The sequence below is a fragment of the Corapipo altera genome, unplaced genomic scaffold (genome assembly GCF_003945725.1).
Source record: "Corapipo altera isolate COAL_440 unplaced genomic scaffold, ASM394572v1 46, whole genome shotgun sequence".
NCBI classification, from domain to species: domain Eukaryota; kingdom Metazoa; phylum Chordata; class Aves; order Passeriformes; family Pipridae; genus Corapipo; species Corapipo altera.
The window spans coordinates 9,535,427-9,555,851 of record NW_020884883.1 but is presented as its reverse complement, the minus strand read 5'-3'; the positions used below and the strand labels follow the sequence as shown (position 1 = coordinate 9,555,851).

The following is a 20,425-nucleotide window of genomic DNA, read 5'->3' as shown; positions in this document are numbered from 1 at the left end:
CTGTTTGTGTCTCAGAGGTGTCATAGAATGGTTTGGGTTGGAAAGAACCTTAAAGATAATCTAGTTGCAACTCCCTTGCTATGGGGAGTATAAGCTTTATGAGACCAGCTTGCTCAAAGCCCCATCCAACCTGGCCTTGAACCACTTCCAGGGATGGGGCACCCACAACTTCTCTAGACAGCCTGTGCCAGTGCTTCATCACCATTACAGTAAAAAACTTCTTTCTAATATCTAATATAAATCTACCCTCTTTCAGTTTAAAGCATTCCACCTTGTCCTGTCACTACATACCCTTATAAAAAGTCCCTCTCCAGGTCCTTTGTTGCCCATTTAGTTACTGGAAGGTGCCCTAAGATCTCCCCCTGGGGTCTCAGCTTCTCCAGGCTGAACAATTCCAACTCTCTCAGCCTGTCTTTATAGGACAGGTATTCCAGCCCTCTGATCATTTTTGTGTCCCTCCTCTGGATCTGCTCTAACAGGTTGTCTTGGTTTCTCTTTGGTGTTGAGGTAAATTGCGGGGAGGTAGAGGAAGCTTGGGGATTGGATTTTTGTGGAGTAAAACATCCACACACCTTTCCTGTGCTGAGGACCCCGGAGATAGAAGCCACACTCCAGGTGGGGTCTCACCAGGGCAGAGTAGAAGGGCAGAAACACCTCCCCCAACCTCCCGGCCATGCTGCTTTGGCTGCAGTCCAGGATACAGTTGGCCTCCTGAGCTAAGTGCACTCATTCTTTCCTTTTCTGTCTTTCTTAAAAACAATCAAAGTTCCCTGATCCAAAAAATAAATCTCCGAAACATAATAATAGGAACCGCCACAGGAAAACAGTATGTTTCATCAGCAGAAAAGTCAACAGTGTGTTGCAACAGAGTTGGTAATTGTACAAAAGTGCCTGTGCATTCAGTTCGTCTGAAAAACAGTGATCAGAGACAGGCCTGTAAAACATTCTTTGTGTACTGGTGCAACAACCACGCGACTCTCCAGGATCCCTGCCAGCAGTTTGAAAGTACAGTTAATGTTGCAGTTTAGTATTTGATCTTTAGAGTTTTCTAATTGCTGCTCCTGCCCGCTTTTGAAAAACAACCCTAAGGAGCTTTCATTCAGTCCTGTAATTAATGGAAAAATTTAGTATTTATTGAATGATATTTTGTCCATTTTCAGAGTGACTGTTGTAAATCGACTGTCTGCTTTTCCGACTTAGTAGGCTTGGAAATGCAAACTGACAGGAGCAAAAATTATTTTAAAGCGGACACAATGCATTAAATCTTTTCTTCAGTTGTGCCAGCCTCTGTAGGCACCCTGCTGACCTTAGAGAACAAGCTAATGTGGGGAAAAGATGACCTCGCACTTGAGTTAGTGAAATAGGACACAAGTGCTATTCCTGTACAAGACAATCAGAGTCAAGGCACAGGCGGAGTCACTGGGACGCTCTGGTCTGTGCCCTGTCGCTGGAAGAACAGCACTTGGCACGGGTGCCACGGCCAGCTGGCAGCTCCCAGTTTGAGAATGAGCACAGAGTATTTCCAATAGGCACCTGAAGGGGGCCGACCGGTTTTGGGTGCTGATGGAGTTTAATAGCATGGAGGTGTCTAGATTACACCAGTAACATTAAAGCCAGACAATGGCCACTGTCACTGTTTAGTTCATTAACACCAGTGTAGCAAAGAGATCTAGACCACCTCTGGAGCTACCCGAACCTTCTTCCTTCCAGGAGTGTGGGCATGCCACAGGCCTTATTGCTCAGTTCTCCTGATGACTAAAATTAATATTATCCTCCTAAACTGTCAGGGTAAATTCAATAATATTAATAAGGAAACTGTAACTTCTGGTGCAAAGCTAAATTTGCCTTTTGACCTCTAAAAAGGGTCTTTATGACCCTATATTCCCCAGTCTGGCAGCATTAAGCCAAGCTGTATTTTTCCCAACTAAACATGAAACATTTAAGAATTAAGAAATTTATTATAGCTGATAGAAGGTGAAGTAAAACAGAAGACTCAGAGGTAACAGGCCTGATATCTGCAAGAGAACTTCATACTCTCACTAGAGGGAAAAATACATGTTAAATAAAAATATTTCAAGGAAAAAATGAAAAGGTAATAACTGTAATCCATGTCTCCTTGGGAGAGGTATAGAGATGCAGTGAGCATGAAAGAAAACAGGAAACATTTAGGCATTAGGAAAACTTTATGATAACAGGACCACACAAGCTCTCATATGGCTTGGTGGAAGAAGCTGAGATCTTTCAGAGCAGGCTGAACATGCATTTTTCAGGTATGTTTTAATTATAGCCGAATTTGCCTGTAGGCATAGAAATGGACTAGATGATCTCTGAGTCTCTTTCAGCCTTGTATTCTATTATTCTGTGGTGAAGTGACACAGCAGAATGAGTGTGCATTTTCAGGAGTTCTTTTCTAACAATGAAATCTCACAGTGGAAAAAAATTCAGAAACTGGTGGTGAAAACCCTGTTACATGAAATGTTTTGAATCTGACTAAGGAAACTGCAGAAATGAGGTATAAGGAAGCATGGCAGAGTAGCCAAGGGATGGGCAGGGTGACCTAAGCAGCTCTTCTGTCTCAAACTTCTGACTCAGTCTCATGATATCACCTGACTGGTGTTTAGCCCGTTGCATTGATGCAACAGATGTTGTAAACAAAGTTACTCATTTGTGAATTACTCAGGTAATTTAAATCAGGTTCCTACAGTAATCATGCCTCTAAATGTAGTTAAGTACACAGTGTATGTGTGCTTCATTGCTGCTAATATCAGATTGAAACATTCAATCGCTTCCCTTGAAGAGCATTTGATTTTACAAAACAATTACAAGAGCCACACCTGCTGCCCAGAGGTGAGTTCCATTTTCTCTGTAGTGTGGGCGCCTATTGCAGAGCAGCTGATCTGTTCTGTTGCAGTGACCCAGAGCTGGTACCTTTTGTGAGAGGATGCTACCTCCACAACAGAGTAAATTTTAAGCAACAAAGAGGAAGGACGGACACCTTCTTTCAAAATAAGATGACGATCTAATTTAGGCACATGACCAAATTACCTTTCTAAGTGACCTAGAGGAAGAAAACCATTTCCTAGTATCTGGAGTAAGTCAGGTTTGACTGACAAGTTTAGTTTTCCTGGAGAGGTTGTAATTAGAGTCAGATGAAGCTTGGGACATCAGTAAATAATGATTAAAAAAACTAACTACAGAGAGTTCTATCAAAAACTGCAGTAATGATTTCATAGTCAAATGGCCTGATGTCTTAACCCATCAAGCCAAAAAATTCCTGTCTACATTTAGCTTCTACAAGAAGGCTACGTAAATATAGCCACTGGTCTGTAGGAGGCCAAATGGGGCTACAGCCCATGGAGATCTCCACAGAACAGTTTAAGTACTTTGCAACACAGAAATCATATTCAAGTTTTACTGTATGAAGCAGAGGAGGCATGACAAAAAAACAGTACTACCTTATCAACTCACTCAAACCTGGCCCATGTATTTGCTTCCAAGTCAAAGGAGCCATTATAGTCAAGGGGCCTGGTAGCTCCATGGTCCCAAGACATCACATGGAGACAGGGGAACAGGTGTAGGGTGGAAAGATCACAAGCAGCTTGGAGTCTCCAAACTTGCCTAGCCCTCACAGCCTCTATTGCTCTGGAGGCAGCATGAGAGCCAGGGCAGCTCTTACAGTGCAAGCACAGTATTGTCCCTGCCCCATCACTGCTAAAAATATGGATAGCTGCATTTTAATCATAGAATCATGGAATGCCTTGGGTTGAAAGGGATCTTAAAGATCATCTTGTTTCAACCCCCCACTACCATGGGGACAGATGCCACCTGCTAGACCAGGTTGCTCGAATTCCCATGCAACCTGGCCTTATAGACTTCCAAGGATGGAGTACCCACAACTTCTCTGGGCAACCTATGCCAGTGCCTCACCACTCACAGTAAAGAATTTCTTCCTAACATCTAATATAATCCTCTTTTAGTTTAAAACTGTCCCCCCTTGTCTACATGCCCTTGTGACAAGTCTCTCTCTTTTATATAAGCCCCCTTGAAGTACTGGAAGGCTACTCTGAAGTCTCCTCTTCTCCAGGCTGAACAACCCCAACTCCTTCAGCCTGTCTTCATAGGAGCAGTGTTCCAGTGTTTTTGTGTCCCTTCTTTGGACCTGCTCTAACAGGTCCACATCTTGCCTGTACTGTGGACCCCAGAGCTGGAGTCAGTGCTACAGATGGGGTCTCACCACAGCTCCTTCTAATGCAGCCCAGGGTACTCTCAGCTCTGGGCTAAGAGTGCACATTGCTGGCTCACATCCAGCTTTTCATCCACCAGGACCCTCAAGACCTTCTCTGCAGGACTGCTCTCAATGAGTTCATTTCCCAGTCTGTAGTTCTGTAGTACCTCAAGTTCCTAAGTGATTTAAAAATCCAGATTTATGCTGATTCGATGGCATTTCTGTCCCAGAGCTCCAATCTTGTTGCTCAGTGTCAGTGGGAGAAGAGGAACTGTCAAGGTGCTGCAATCTGCAGCGGGGCTCAGGCATAGTGGATTGCTAACGACACTTGAAAGTGAGTTTTAGTAAAGTTAAAAATAAGGACTGGAAGCAAGACACTACATGGCAGTTCATTTAGTCCCACACCTCAGTAAGTACATCCCAGCACTGGGTTAACACAGGGGACTCCAACTCTGGTCTTTGAAGTACATCCTGAAAGAGCCTCATGCCAGGTCTGGATTCTTCCTGCTTAGCTCCTCCTATTTCTTAACCTCACATTAGTCACTCACAGAAAGAATTATCAGCTGTTTATCTAAGATCTTACAAAATAGGTTGATAAAGGCTGTTTTGTCATCTCCCACAGATCATTCAGCTGGGTGGAGCATGTTTGGCTGCCACCACCATTGGCAGAGATGGTGGCCCCACCACCACACCTGAGCTTGCTTTTGGCGGATGTTTTAATGGCTGCAGTTAACACTGCACCTGGGAATGTTTCTCTTAGGAACCACCTCAGGCTACCAAAAGGTGTTTCATGAGCTGATGTTTACACATCACCCGATCTTCACTTCCTCCCTCATGGCATCAGCCTTTCCAGACTCAGAGGCCTCTCAGCCCACTCTTTTCCGGGGCAACTTCACCATGAGCCCTGGAAAGGGGGGCTACTGGCCACAGCTTACCCCAGACCACTGAAGAAGGACATACATGCCATTCACCAGAGAAGGATTTAAATGGTTGCTTCTCCTCACAGCCAAGAAAGCTGGCAGGTAGTGGAGCTGCATGACAGAGGTATCTGCACTGCACATGCCCTTGTGCATTCGGTTGGCCTTGAGGGAAGCTTTGGACCATCCAGACCCTCATTGTTAAGTACAAGACAGAGGAATTAAGAGTACTGAACTCTGGCAGAATATAGGATCTGCAGCCATGAATAATCTGTAAATTTGGGGGTTTTGTGATATAGAGCACACAAAGCTGATGGTGCCTCACTGATGTTCAGTCTGAGTCACAAGATACATGCTCTACCATGTACCCAGAGGACCCTCAGGAGGCAAAAAAGGCAGGAACTATTAAGAAGGTCTTGGCTTAGTTCAGAGGGATTCTGGTCAAACAGGTACAGCAGTGGAACTGAACTGGCAGCAGGCTTGTTTACAGTCTTGAGAAACTGAGCATGAGCCACTCATTGGATCCCCAGGCTCCACAGCACCCAGTAGTACACAGAATAAAACTGCTATGGCTGCTGTACTGTGCCTGATCTTTAAATAATATCGGGCACAGATTGTGTTTTGGCTTGCTAGTAAACTTCACCACAGGTCACATACAAACACCTTGTAAAAGGCTTTTGGAAAGGAGCATTTCCCTGCTTCCATTTGTTTTCTGTGCAAATTCAGGCATGAGTTTCAGTAGTGGGGATGGGGTTAGGAAGATGACAGCGCAAAACTGGGTGCTGTACACTGAAAAGCTGTGTGAGCCTTTCATGTTGTGAATTGAGCCCTTTGTCCATTTGCCTACAGCAGCTGCCTCCATAGTGCAGCATAAATATCGTGGCAAGTGGGAGGTAATGGCCTCATCTGGGGCTGACCTTTAAAAGTCAGTTGGACTTTTTATTCTTTCTCTTTACTCACTTTGTTTGCTTGTAGACTTTTACTCAGAGGTCTTCCCTATGGGTATCTTGGCTATTTTAGGCTACCAGTGATGTTTTCCATCCTCCTGGCCATTGATTTGTGGCAAGCCTTCCATCAGAATGCAGTTTATTCGGAGAAGATTAAATTTTGCCACAGAGGTTAGTTCTGTCAAGTCAGTACTGATATCTAAGTACTTTCATATAAGTCACTGTCCGGAGTCAGCAAGGGCACCAACAGTAATGGGCACAACAGGTTTTAAGATATGGCTTCATGACAGGTTTGGAATAGTCATAACAAGCCTGCATTAAAATGCAAATGAATTTAAATATACTTTTTTTCCCACTTTTCTCTGTCTATCTAGGATAAAAATACTGATAATTATGCTATTCTTTCAAACCTTTAAGAAGTCAAATCTTAAAGCCTCACATGTGCATTACTAACAGCAGAAAAAAAGTACCATTGTCTTGTGTGTAGTTTTCATAGTTTTTAGAAGGATTTACTAGCCACAGCCTTTTAGGGAGTAAGTTTAGGTCATTTTGTGGAAACATGGGTATGTTTGTAATATGGAGAGAACAGACCTTTTGTCCCACGATCAGATTTCTACAGTTGAAACAACAGGCGAGGAAAAACAATCCCCCATCTGAGAGGTAGGTCAGGAAATTTGGAAACTTCCATTGCAGCTGGCACTATTGCAGGCTGTCTGTGCTCTGCTGCATAGCCCAGCTAACCTTGCTCTGCTTCTGTTTTTTCAATTTAAAATAGAGAAAACATTACCAACTTCAGACTACCATTATGAAACTGAATTTCTCAGTGTTCACAAAGGTTCTGAGCTGCTTGAGTCAGTACACAGGGCTCACATGTAGTAAAAACTGCGTGTATGCAAAAGTAAACACACGTTCATAAATAGACTTTGAAAGTAGTTCCCTACTGGCTTTTGTCCAGAAAGGCAGAAAAAAAGGAGGAGGGGAAAGCTCAGTGTACCTTTTCATTGGAAGTGATTTGTTTTTCTCACTAGCGCTACACATTGTTCAGGACTATTTCTAGGAAGAAGGCGGTCATAAAACCCAATCAACATATGCTGACGTTGCTGACTAGAAGAAAAACAGCATGTGCAGAACAAGGGGAAGTCTTTGAATCAAGTTCTTGGAGAGTATCTCAGAACGCAATGGGGCAGGAATGTATTATTGCTGTGGTACATGTTTAGTATTTGTTCACACAGAAAGCTTTAAAAGTCTTTCAAAATATTTTTTTAAATGTCAATAATCCCTTGTGCTTAACTGGGCTTTAATTAATACTAAAATAATTGCATTGGCTTTAAAATTCTTTCACCATATAACAATGTCAAACTTTTAGAAGTCCCCTGTCTCTCCTCCTTTTTCGTTCAGTATTTTGCCTAAACCAGGCTCAGTGGCATGGCAGCCATTGATCTCTTTGTTAAATGTCATATAGTTTTTCTCCAGGCAGCACAATGCTATGGGTGAAGCTTTACAGATCCCTGGCTGTAGAGAATAATGTTTATATCACCAGTTTATGTCACCACACAGGGCTGGCTGACTCAAGAATAGAGCAACTCCAAGTGTTTATTTAACACTCTTAAAGGTGCCACTGCACCTAGGCTGGCAGTGAAGCAGTGCTGGATTAATAGAGCATAACCAGATGCCCTCAGGAATGCTCTGGGACTCTTGTTTTCTGCATTTATAGTTTAAGAACAATACAGAGAGACAGGTAGCAAGATCTACACCACAAACCTCACCCAGCATCCAGCAACAGGGCCAAGGACATGAGAGATCCACCTCTGTCAATGGAGGATCACAAGCGCTGTTTATGTTGACTAGAAAAGAGGTATTTTCCCCCAGAAGTTAAATCAAGGGAACATTCAAACCTCCATTTTGTAAATAATATTTTCTTGAGTACTTTGGGCTTCAGAGGCAATCCTGCATTCAGATAGATGAAGAATTATTAAATGCTCTGTGAGAAATTAACACCTCCTCATACTCCAGACTGGCAGGATCCATTTTTAAATTACCTTCACAGATTAGGTAGTCAACAAAAAGAGAGATGGTGGCAGGAGATAATCTGTTCACTGTAGGAGGCTAAAGTGCAGTAGAGACTACTTATAGTCTCTTCATTATCCAGTGCCCATAATGTAATTATTCCTGTGTGAAGGGATTCCTGCAGAGGGCAAGCGTGTATGTCCAGCTGTTCTTGTTTTGCTTGAGCTGCCAACACAGGACTTTACATTTTCAGAGCCTGTCTCATGCAGATCACAGTCTTCATTATGTGGCATCAGTTGAGCAGCAAGATGTCCTGCCTCTGGGCTGGGTTGTTAGTGCTAGCGTTAGTGAGATAGCACTAGATTTGGAGTCCCTATGGCATATAATCCAAAGATGTATTCAGCCCAGATATACTTGTCTGACTTGAGGAACAGAGAATAGTTCCCCTTAACTTCAAGGTCACATTTCTTAAGTAGGATCAGATCTTGGAGCTGCCCCTTTTACCTGAGATAATCTTAACAAAGGTGGTTATGCCTGGATTCCCTTTCTAATCAACAGGAAGTGTAGCATTGCTAAAACATGATCCATTTGAGCTTCCTTTGGACAGCATGACATAGAGCACTCAAATGCAACCTGTTTTCTGTAAATGTACCTCTTGCCTGTCTTGGAAAGACCGTTTCCAGAACTGTCTGCTATTATTTTTACATTATGTTTTTCAACCTTTTTCCCTAGAGGATAGATCTGCTTTTGTACCTTCTCTAAAGCATACCACTTCCATCAGCGATTGCAGCTCCTTGAAAATAGTCGGCTTTTCTTCAGCAGAGCTCTCCCAGTCAGTGGAAAAGTGAAAACAAATGCAAATACATACTGCAAATCAGTACAGCAGTCAAAAGAGCTTCCTTTTTTCCAATATTAAATTATCCCAGGGTTTATAAAGGAAAAGGACATGCACTAAGACTCATATTCTATACTGCTGTTTTCTCGCCTTCAGCAGTGCATAGAGCCTTTAACTGTGGCTCACTTTGTCACATGCTGTACAGATACAAAACAAAAAGGTTGTGCCAGGGTGTCTGTTTTGTGAAATCCTCCTTACTTTAAGAAAGTGTTTTTCCACATCTTAGGGTTAAAAAGTCTGGGCAGTCATTCACTGTCTGCTACTTGCCACCAGCTTGTAAGTAACAAGTCATCATTAATGTAGGCAGCGTAGGATGAGCTGAAAAGTTTACTTGGTCAATATGGCAGGTAAGGAACTTGCTGCCCAGCTACAGGGACAGCAGGTAGTCAGGAAATATGTCTGTTCTAACAGTCCCCATATGCTGATTTCAGGGATGCTTGTCTGGGGATTTAAAAAGGGCTTTTACAAAGCAGAAAATACTGGCATTACCAAGCAAATAAAGGCACCTATTCAATAGCTGTGAACTGATACAAGCCAGTTAAAGTGAGGAACTGCCTCTCCCATGTGGAAATGTTGTGCCGATCCCCAGTGATTAGCTTCTTCTCGAATCTTATAGGAAGCCTGTGAACTCACGGTTCCCTCTGTAGGCAGTGGAGAGGTACAGACAGTTGCAAGGACTGAGTTACTCCAACGGGATTGTTGCCTTTAGATTGTTGAAACGAATCCTTCCGTGGCTTCAAACAAAGCCTCTCTTTCCATTGAGCACAAATGAGGTAAAAAAGCCTGCAGCATCCTATTTTGTTCCCTCCAATGTGGGTAGAGATCAAATCAGTCCACAGGAAAGTAGTAGGTGGGAGCCCCGGGGAACCTGTGGGAATCTCTGGAGTGGCTGGGATTGAGGCTTCTTCCACAGATGCCATGTGAGGAAGAGGTAAAGGCTGCTGCCTCTGGCCTTTGGCAGCCCTTCTCAGTGGAGGGTGAAGGCTCCCTCCAGCTCCTGTCAAAAGCCAAGGGAAAGCATTGCTGAGCTGAATGCAGCCCAGCTCTTGCATACAACTTACGTGGGTACTCTGTGGAAGCAAAACCTTTTCCTCACCGGCTACTGTCCCCATGCCCCTGGATCTGTCATCCCTCACCCTTCTCCTCTTCTTCACTCTTACCATTAACCCCTATCTCTTCCCAGCCTTTCTTCCAAACCTGGCTCCATCACCACAGGCTGTTCTGCTAATAGCCCTTTCCCACTTACAGGCTAAAAGAAAAGGACCCAGCCCATGCAAAAGCAAAATATCTGGATCCTGCAGTAGCATTGGGTTAATTCTTAGTCCAGTACATTTTCATAGTTCCTCATCCATTGCAGAAACTTCCCTCTCCTACCTAGCTGCCCTGAACTGCCAAGAAAACAGTCAGGAAACATGACCATTGCCTCTCCTGCTGCGCTAACCTGCCACCCATCAGGCACAGGCTGCCTGCAGGAAATTAGACACCTGCTTTGGTCTTCTTCTTGCAGTCATTAAGTGTTGTATGGTGTAGTATGTCTGCCAAATGCCTATTAATAAGCCACCTTTTTGTGTGTCACAGACTTATGCCAAGATAAAATGACATTCCCCTTCTACCATCCGTCTTCTTTGTGTTTCCCAGGTCCTGGTAGAGTTTCTTTTCTGTACTATTTCCTGATCTACAGAGATTTCTGCAGCACTTACGAAAGGAGGAAGAGTGTAAAATTAGTGAACTAGTCAAATAAATAAGAGTTAAAGGAAACTACATGTACTCTGTTATACAATTAGGACCTGACTATCCACAACCTGCTACCCTGGGGGGAAAAAGAGAGAGAAAGTATATTAATTTTGAGCAAAACATCAGCTTTATGGCATGGTTTATATCCAAATGTGTTGCTGCAGAAATGATCTGTGCCCATCTTCATGAGCTCCTACTTTACAAGTCTAATACAGCTTCTGAAGGGAAATAGAAAGGAGAAATGAGATGAAAAATAGAACTAAAGTCCTTCTTTCATTTAAACTCCAATCACTTAATGTTACTTTTCACATAGAAGGGGAAGAAAAGTATTATTGTGTTTATAATCTGTTTATTAACTGCATCACCCCGCTCACATACAGCACAGCCTCAATGAATCTTGCAGGATATTACAAAAGATGTTATTAGCATAATCCCCTTGCAACTGAGCAACTGAGAAAGTTGCAGAGGGTTGTTGAAACTCATCCAACACCACAAGGGAAAATAGCTTTGTCATCCTGTCTCAGGCCAGCACTGCACTGATTAGGTCAACAGCTACACATCATTTCTCAATCTTAACTAAGAGTCAAGTCTTCTTTGACTTACATTCAAGTTTTGGCCTCTATTGCACACATAACATAAAACTTCCAGGAGAAGGGATTTATGAGTACCCAAACTTTTTTTAGCAAAGGTCGTGTCTGTAATTGCTTTAGATTAGCTCACTTGCAATGACTGTTGCATTTCCACTGACCTTACAAAATTACAGGGACTCAGACAGTGAATCCAATTTAGCTAAGGAAATGAAGGACATTTAAACACCTATTGGGAAAACTCTCCTTCAAATTTAATCTGTTTTGTTTTATATAAGGCTAAAACAGATTAAGGAAACTGTTGTTTTGCAAAAGAGTTTTCAAATAAAATATTTATTGCAAATTATTTATTTATTAAAGAGTATATTTCTATTGACTTTCCAAAATGTCCCTCTGAAGAAAAGGTAGCCCTCAGATGTCTTTGACTCATGAAAATCTCTAAGCAAAAGCTGGCAGATTGGAGGGGCTCAGAAATTTATAATGAAAGGAAATTCTTGAATGCTAGAGATTTCTCAGAAATATTTACTGGGATGGAAATCCCTCAAAGCCTCTATTTATACCCCTACTTCATCTTTCTCTGCCTTAAAATATTCAAGAAGTAATGAGTTCCTGGGATCCTAAAATACTTAGAAAAAAGATAGGGCAATCCATCCTGATTTCCAGATTTTAAAGGAAAACCAATGATTTTATTAGCAAAGCTATACAGAATCCCTAATTGCTTGGGTAACTAAAAATTACCCTGGAGATGCATGATGATATATTATTTGTTTTTAAAAGGTCACCTCTGCCCTGTAGCAGATTACATTAAGGCTGTTAGCATCGAAGCTGTACTATGTGCAGAGGGTGAGCAAAGAGAGCAGGGCCTTATACCCCTCCATAATGCAGAAAAAACACTCCTGAGATGTAAAACATTGATTTAGAAGAAACTTTCATATTGGTTAGCAAGTGTATAAAATATCTGGATGTAAGGATACATTCAGATTATCCAACCTTTTTTTAAAGGGTACATCCAATTTAATTGGCTGTACTTCCTTCAAGCTTTAAATATCTCATGGCCTCATTTCTAAGAAGAGGAAGATAAATAACAGGCACCAGCCATAAATAATGTGTGGGACCACTGGAGGGCACTTTTGATCCAAAAATCTCTTTCTTTAAAAGCCTTTTGGCAGCTATACAACTTCTGCAAACGCAGGAGGGAACACAACTGGGGATTGCAACCTGTTCATGAAAATTCATTGGAAAATACTTATTTCATTTTTATATATTTTGTAGCCCAGAAGGGCTTCAGAGTGCTCTAGCAAATTTCTAGCCTGAAACACAATTACATTAATGAATCAATGAATTTTGAAAAAAACAACTATAAGATTGGGTTAGAATGTCTGTGTGGCGATACAGACACATTACTGGCTCTGCATGTAAAAGAAGAATATGCTAAAACTATTCACCTGATTTGTGGATCAGTTATCTTCCACTTAGTTCAAAGGCTCCAAGTTTCTGGCTTTTATCACTGAAGGACTAAAGAAAGAGCAAAGAAAAGTATCGATATTCTATGTACTGGATTAATTTCTGGACTAATCCTGCAAAATCTTACTTCTCTGAAAGATCTTCCTGAGATGTTTGATTCAATTGACTTCAGAGGGAGAGTGTGTCTGAATAAAAAAAGATTCTTTCAGACCAACTGCCAATGTTCAGTCTCGCTTTCTGGAGTTTTTTTCTTGTTGTTTCAGGCCTTTGTGAAAGGGGGCTGCTTCCTGGCCTCCCTTGCTTGGGAGCAGATATGCAATTTCTTGGCCTCTTGTGTTCCCCATCTCTGTTGGGCAAAGGACAATTTGCTCATCCATTACAGCAGAACATTTCAGGATGAATGCCACAAAAACAGATTTACTCCAAGATCAGACCAAGACTTTTGTGAAATTTAGGAGACAGAAGGGAAAGAAGGAAAAAAGGAAGGATGGAGCATGTATTGTGAATGGGCATGTCTCCATTGCCTGGTAACAGTGCCTGTAATATTGTACCTGCTGTGTTTGAGTAAATAATTGCCCTTTTATGCTGTGGTCTGTGGTTTTGATGATGAATTTCCTGAGGGACTGTGAAGATAAAAACCACTACTTGCCACTTGCCGAAGATTTAAAGAGCTGTAGCTTCTAAATGGTATGAGTGAGGGATAAACAAGATTTTGCTTCCTGCCCTTGAGCACCACGGCAGTGCCTTAGGAAGCTGAACCTGAACAAAACTCACAGTGAAACCCACAAAATTCATGCCTACGAGGGGACTCTTGGGCCCCATAGGACAGAACAAAAAGAGGCTTTGCAAAGCTGATTGAAGGCTCTCCTTTGCTGTCAGCTTTGCAGGGAAACCACCCCAATATGGCACTGATAGACAGCAGCACAGGTGTAGAGAACTCGAGGATGGTGGTGAAAGTGCAGCAGAAGCTACAAGCTCTATTTGGAACAATATAGACCATAGGCTAAAGGAGGAGCAGTTTCAGGAACTTCTTTTTCTCTCTACATCCGTTTCTATGACATTATACTGGTAAATTCTCATAAAAATAGTGGGTGATTTTCCTGTGAGTGAGGCTACTGGTACCAAAAGAGAGAAAATCAATTCTGAGGATGGTCTTGAGGTCCCTTTCCCTCCTCACTTCATGAACTGTGATTCCACGTACCTCAGTTCTAACACACAGTGCATTTGAACCGGGACCTTGGGGGCTTGAGCTGTGAGGCAGCATGCCCTGACAGGATGGCCATACACAAGGCTTTGCAGCAAAACACATCCTTCTCTTCTCATTGCTCCTTTACTCCACAGGCAAGTACAGCTTTGCTTTCTGCTCCCAGGCTCACTTCCAAGCCTGTCTCTAGCCCTCTCCATATGCAGCTCCATTTGCAATTTCTTAATTATTTCTAGCTGTGTAAAAGCAATGAGTTCCACAAGATCATTTGGTCCTGTTCCTTAACACAGTCTACACCCCCTCTGTATCATTTTGAGCAAAGTAGAAGACAGTTCTGCTTTCCTGAACCGTTGTGCCATGAAGGCTCTTCTCCAATGATCTCCCCAGCTTGTACCCATTAAAAACAGTGGGGACACATTCTGAGGTGCCAACAAGATGGTCCCTTATTGTGTGCACCCCATTAGGGCACTCATGGCCTCCTGGCTCCCTGGGTGATGGCACTGGGAAATACCCAGCTGATGACAGCCCAGCCCTTATCTGCTCATTGATTTGGAGCAGAAACTCTTTGGGAAGCTGCAGTGGAAGTGCCAGACTTCCGCTGCTTTTCAGGAAGCTTATTCTTATCTACCAGAGACAGAGGACTTTAAATGAAAAAGAGTTTTAACCTTTGCCATGACTAGTAAGAGCCTGATAAATTTTAAATGCAGATATCTAAAGGTAGGTAGCAGGAAACAAATATGTATCACTGACTTCAAAAATCTCAGATTTTGAGACAGCCCTGGTTCTTAGAGATGTGTTTGTGCTTTCTACCTGTTTGTATTGGGTTTTTCTTATATTCTCCACTCTTTTTGGACTGTTTTGCACTTGTGGCTCAGATCTCAGGATAAGTTTTGCTGAGCCACTTGGCTGGAGCTGCTGAAACTCACCCCTGGGCTGACCAGTTCTTGAGTTATGGCCTTGTCATGGTTCAAACTCCTACTCTGAGTGAGATTGAATTGTCACAGACCACTATAAGGAGTAGGAGAGTAGGAAGCAGAGAGGTTAACACTTTATTTGCATTTATGGCAGCTTAAGATAAATGTTATTAAAGCATTACTCATCACGCAAAGAAAGATTATCATACAAAGGCAGTACAGGCAACGGGAAATGGGGGGTGAAGAAGCTGACAGCCATGACACTATTTGCCAACCACTTACTGCCCTCACAGACTTTTATCCCCATGGACCAAGATGAACTTTCAGATCTATATTAAGATATTGGAAGGCTTTCTGAGACATGATCTCCAGATACAGAAGGATTGCTGACCTCCAGCAATTTGCCCTAAATAAAATGCGAAAGGACTCAGCCTGCAACCAGCTCCCCAGAGAGGTGCTCTGTGAACCCTGGGGTGAACCATGGGGAAGGGTCTGGGTTCAATTTACTGTTTGTTCTTTACTAGGTGGGAAGGCAGCACATGTGCTTGATGCTGGAAGAAAACAGATCTGCACAGAATACCTTTGAGACCTTGCAAAAATATATCCTCCTGTCTCTGAAGTGTCAGCCTTCCAAAATGAGAGCAAGGAGCTGCAACTAGGCAGCATCTGCTCCCCTGGCTACAGCTGCTGACCTGCCAGGCAAGGCAGGGTAAGACCACTGTGGGGTAAAGATGCTCCTGCCTCTGAAAAGTCTGAAGTCTCCTCAGGACATGGCTGTAAAATGCCTACCAAAACGAAAAAGGAGAGCTCACACCAAGGACCCTGTCCATAGGGCAGTAGTTGAATCCCTGTGCCTGACATGGTATGGATCAGCCACAGGTCAGAAAGTGGGAAGGGGGAATCAGGCCCTGTGTGAGAGTTCCTTCACCAGCAAAGGGCCACAGGATGGAGCAGTCCCAGAGCCCAGACCATTCCCATCTGCTGGAACAGCTGGGAACAGCCCTACTCTCAGAGGTGCTGGAGGCATCCTTGCTGTAAAGTGCAGGACTGCAGCCACCAGGCAAATGGGCTCTGGTCTCTGTCTGCTCTGAGCTCCAACAGGGTTGGTGGGGGGAGACCAGCCTCTGGCCCTGGCCCACTCTTTCTGATTTACACAGGAAAGCTGTTTAATGTAGTAAAAGTCTCACAGTGAAAGACGTACAGACACTCTTAGCTTTCCAGAGAAATTGATGCTAATTACATTGTTAACCCCACTGGAACTTGGTAAATCCAAGACTGCCTGTGACCCTGGAGAAATGACAGCGTTTTATCAATGACCAGTGGTCTGTCTGGGACTGGGCAAAGATTGACAGAAACTGAGAAGTGCCCTGCAAAGCCAACCACTCCCTCTCCCTTGGCAGCATCAACTGCAGTGGCAGCACTGGCAGTAAGGCATTGCATTTCTGGAAGGCTTCTCCCAGAAGACCTCAAAACGCAACATAAAATTTAGGTTAAATTAACTTTAAAATGTTGCAGGTAGGGGGGAAATGAAGGTTACAATTTTCAAGTGTGCCTGTTTAATTTGGGTACCCAGTGCAAGCAGCTCAGGGGCTATTTTCACAGATGTTCAGTCCCTGTGGTGCAGGTGAAAGTTGTAGAAATTCCTCTGAATATGAAGGTGTCAAGCTGGAATCTCAGAGCAGAGCTACTATTGCAATAAGTGGAAACACTAGCAAATGAAACCTGAATTTTGCCTAGGGCCATATGGGAAGTTTGTATTTGATTCAGGAATTTGCACAGTCTTTCTTGATGTCTGCTATGCTTTGACAGGCTCAGTCCTGCTTTAAAATTTTGTGATAATGAGGATGTGTGAGTACTTTTAATGTCCCTCCTAGATACTTCTGTAATTAAATATGAACAGCATTGACAGTACCTGTTATGTAAGCTACACAGCCCATAGTATTTTGTTAGTTATCAGGTAAAAAACCCCAACTTTAAGAGGTCAAATTGAAAGAAACACCACCATGAGGAGAGCTTGGGGATGTTTTAATAATATTCTCAATATTGTCTTTTCTCCAATATGGGTTTTGGCAGGGTGGGGGGTGTTTCTTTGCTAAATATGTTAGTGGTTTTCAATGCCCACCACAAAGTCTAACTCAGCAAATTCCCCCACGGCTCAGCTGCTGTGGCTGCTGGGGAACACAGCAGAAGGGCAGCAATGCCCAGGGATGCCAGGGGGCAAGTCAGGCCAAGCATCATGTCTCCATTCTGAGATGATCTGGTCACCCTGATGAATATGATTGCTCTTTGTCCCAGGGGGAAAGAGAGCAGAGGGAAGAAGCATCCTCACACATGACCCACCAGTGGCCATTTTGGTCAATATTTAGTTGAAAGAGAAGCTCCACAGCCCTCAAATCTGACTGCCACCAGCAGTCTGTGACACAAGCCCAGCTGCCACCACATGGCCCATGCGTGCCTGTCCCAGTCACAAATGGGAAATCAGGTTTCTGTGCCCAGCATATGGCCATCCATGTGTAATTTATTTGTTACTTTTTATTTATTCCTACTCTGGAAAGAACAAAAATGTACAATCTCATTCATATCTTTAGGGAAAGAAAATGTCTTTATGAAATGATATTTATGTGCTCCTCTTACAATATCCTGGTAAATCAGAGGAAGTTTGAGGTCTAGATGCTTACAAAAAGAAATCTTTGCTTCTGGAAGCATGTAAGTTTTTAATCACCTGCTACATTTCAAAGCCTGGGGCTCATGTATTTATCTTTGCATACCTCAGGCATCTTTTCATCAAAGAGCTCTCTATTATTAGCTTTTAATATTAACAGATATATATAGTCTGTCTTCCTCTCCAAGGACCACAATTTTCTCTGTACTCTACAGGGAGTGACATGCAGAAACACTTTAGCAAATATATGGAGGCAAACAGTCCTTCTCTTCCGATGTCCTTAGGGGAAGCCCAGAGTCAGCAGCTTCTAAAGGCCAATAGCAACAGATTTGAATGATTTTTAGCATATCTATTTCTATCAGAAATCCAATATCCTTTATATGCTGAATAGCACCATTTATTTAGCTTGTAATGAAACTTACACATTTGTTCCAAGGACCAGTGGGATCCGTAACTCCCCTTGGCAATTAGAGACTTTACGTGAAAGAAATTTCAGAAGAAAATTTAAGGTAAAGTACACATCATGCAAATGCAATAGTTAAAATATTTTGTGAGACATATTAATTTTTACTAAAACTGATGGCCAGAAATTCACTTGCATTTGAAGTTTTAAGGCAAACATAAAATCCCTGCCTTCTTTGTTTCTACTCAGTTTGGTTTATGTTTAACGTAGTCTAGATGTTCCTCAGCTCTCCAGTCATCTGTGAACCAATCAGTACACATCTCTCCCCACCCAGTCTCCATTCTGCTAAGTCTGTAGGGGATTTTCAGTGGAAATAGAAAGTTTTCAGTTATGTTTAATTAAGAAATCAAGACCTATAAATTATCTTCCTTTCCATCCTAAATAGACATCTACCAACACACAAATACTGTTGGTCACCAGGAAATCTCTGTCCTGATAGTGAGAACAACTGGTGCTTATTTTCACCATCCCTGCATGTTCCTCCAAGGATGACACTACTTTAAATACATGTTTCTATTAGCAGCTAAACCAATTTATTCCATGCTTTCTACTTTCAAAAAGCAACTGTCTCAGATAATTCCTTGGGTACCCTCAGGACGTATCAGTTCCATGCTATCACACACATTCATGCCTAACATTTAGAAACAATTTCAAATATTGTCATTCCCAGAAAAATCATAGATGTGTATGTCTATCAAAAGATAAGAAAACCATATATGAAACCATAAATACTAATTTCAAAACATATAACTGGCGTTTAATCACTTTAATTTTTTTTTAAGTAATTGAAAGCCTTGGTTGTATCCTCCCCACCTTTTCCTGAAACCTAGAGAATTTTCAGACCATGCAGTAGAGCTGTTCCTATTTCTACTAAAAGTCATTTCAGAGTGAATTCATCTTCTATCTTTCTGCCAGAAAACTGTACTGACTCACATCCTCTTTAGCAGCATTAGGCATAAGCCCAGATCTTACAGGACCATGCAGCCACTGTTAGAGGACCATCAGCGTAGATTGTATTTCATTAAGGCAGCTTCAATCTTACTGAAAAAAAATGGCAAGACATTTCTATATTTGTAATACAATCTCATAGGCTCTTTTCTTAATGCAAACCTGCAGAGCAAACATTTACACTACTGTTTACATCCTTTCACCCCCATTATACCTAAAAGTTACCTTTCAACAGTGCTGCTTTCATGGCCAGGAGTACAGAATCAGTCAGGTTTTCTTGTAGCATCTGACATATACAGCAGAAGCAAAAGAAGCTTTTCCCCATTCAATTCTTTTTAAGATGTCCACACTGAACAGGAACAAATAATCTAACCACTCATGAAACACAAACTTCAACAGGAGAGTAAAACAGCTGCTGATATTCACTACTATGGAGGGTCACACAGCCCAGGTTGTTACTTTTTTTTCTAAAGCTTTAAGTGTGATTTATGCAGCCTTAGGGCATAAGCTCTTACCCAAGACCAAGGGGAGCCAATGGGGGTCTCTGGCTGGTCTTCTTCCTCAGATGACATCCTGAGCTGATAATTTTTCCCCGTTCTCCGCATACGCCACTAAACCCACTCTTGGTTGCTGCCATATACGAAAAGCTGCCTTCAAGTTTTAGCTGTAGACAACAAAGCTGCAGAGAATATAATTTCCCTGCGATCGTGTTTGCTTGCTAATTTTACCTGCCGAAGTTCTTGGAAGCACAGTCAGAGTAAGAAACCTGAGCTCAGTAAACCAGAGCACACTTTCCTTGCAACTGACTCCTCAAGTGTCCTAGTTCAGTCAAAAGGTTCAGTGAAAAATTAGAACCTGACAAACACAAATTCTCTTCCAAACAGTCAGTATCCTTACTTGCATATGAGATTTTATGGGCAGACAGTTTGCTGAGTTATAAACTCCGGAAACAGAATATAAGGAATTTTTACTGACAACATTTTATTCCCATCATTAATTATATTTTTGTATGGATTTTAATAGTTTGATTTTGTTTTCAAGACAGGTTCTTAATGCCAAAATCTAATTCTGCCTTTCTGCATAGTTGCACAGCTCCATAATAATAACTGTCTGTGTGTGAAAGCAGCACAGCTTTTCTGTTCTTCTGTGCAATAACATTTGAAAGAGGACCATTTTCTTTGCCATTTGTTCCTTTTGTTTTTCTCTTTTTGTCTAGTTTGCTACCAGCATGTACAATCCAATTATCATAGATCACACGCTATGTAACTTCAGATAAACTTGTCCTGATGCCTGTGAGACTTCTGGCTGTTTGAGCGGACAACTGAGTCCAGCATCTTGAAATCACGTCTGGCAGCTGGCAGGGATAGCAGTTCTGTCACCAACATCAGGCCTGAGGTTTTGTGCCCAAACTGACCACTAATTCACAGCTATGATATGCTTTCAAATTCACAACCTGTG

The 20,425-nt window shown here is 42.3% G+C and overlaps 1 protein-coding gene across 5 annotated transcripts in view; it reads right to left on the bottom strand.

Moving 5' to 3' along the window:
• Nucleotides 1–19,732, bottom strand: part of LPIN1 (lipin 1) — an 80,177-nt gene extending 60,445 nt beyond the window's left edge. For 2 of the 5 annotated variants that reach the window (XM_027641159.1, XM_027641154.1), the window contains exon 1: nucleotides 19,483–19,650. In XM_027641159.1, the coding sequence (XP_027496960.1) occupies nucleotides 19,483–19,572 (90 nt within the window). In that variant the 5' untranslated portion in view covers nucleotides 19,573–19,650. Of the gene's footprint in view, nucleotides 1–19,482; nucleotides 19,652–19,695 lie in introns of those variants that run through there. The other 3 variants (XM_027641155.1, XM_027641158.1, XM_027641156.1) reach the window with 3 other exon arrangements.
• Nucleotides 19,733–20,425: the final 693 nt, after the last annotated feature.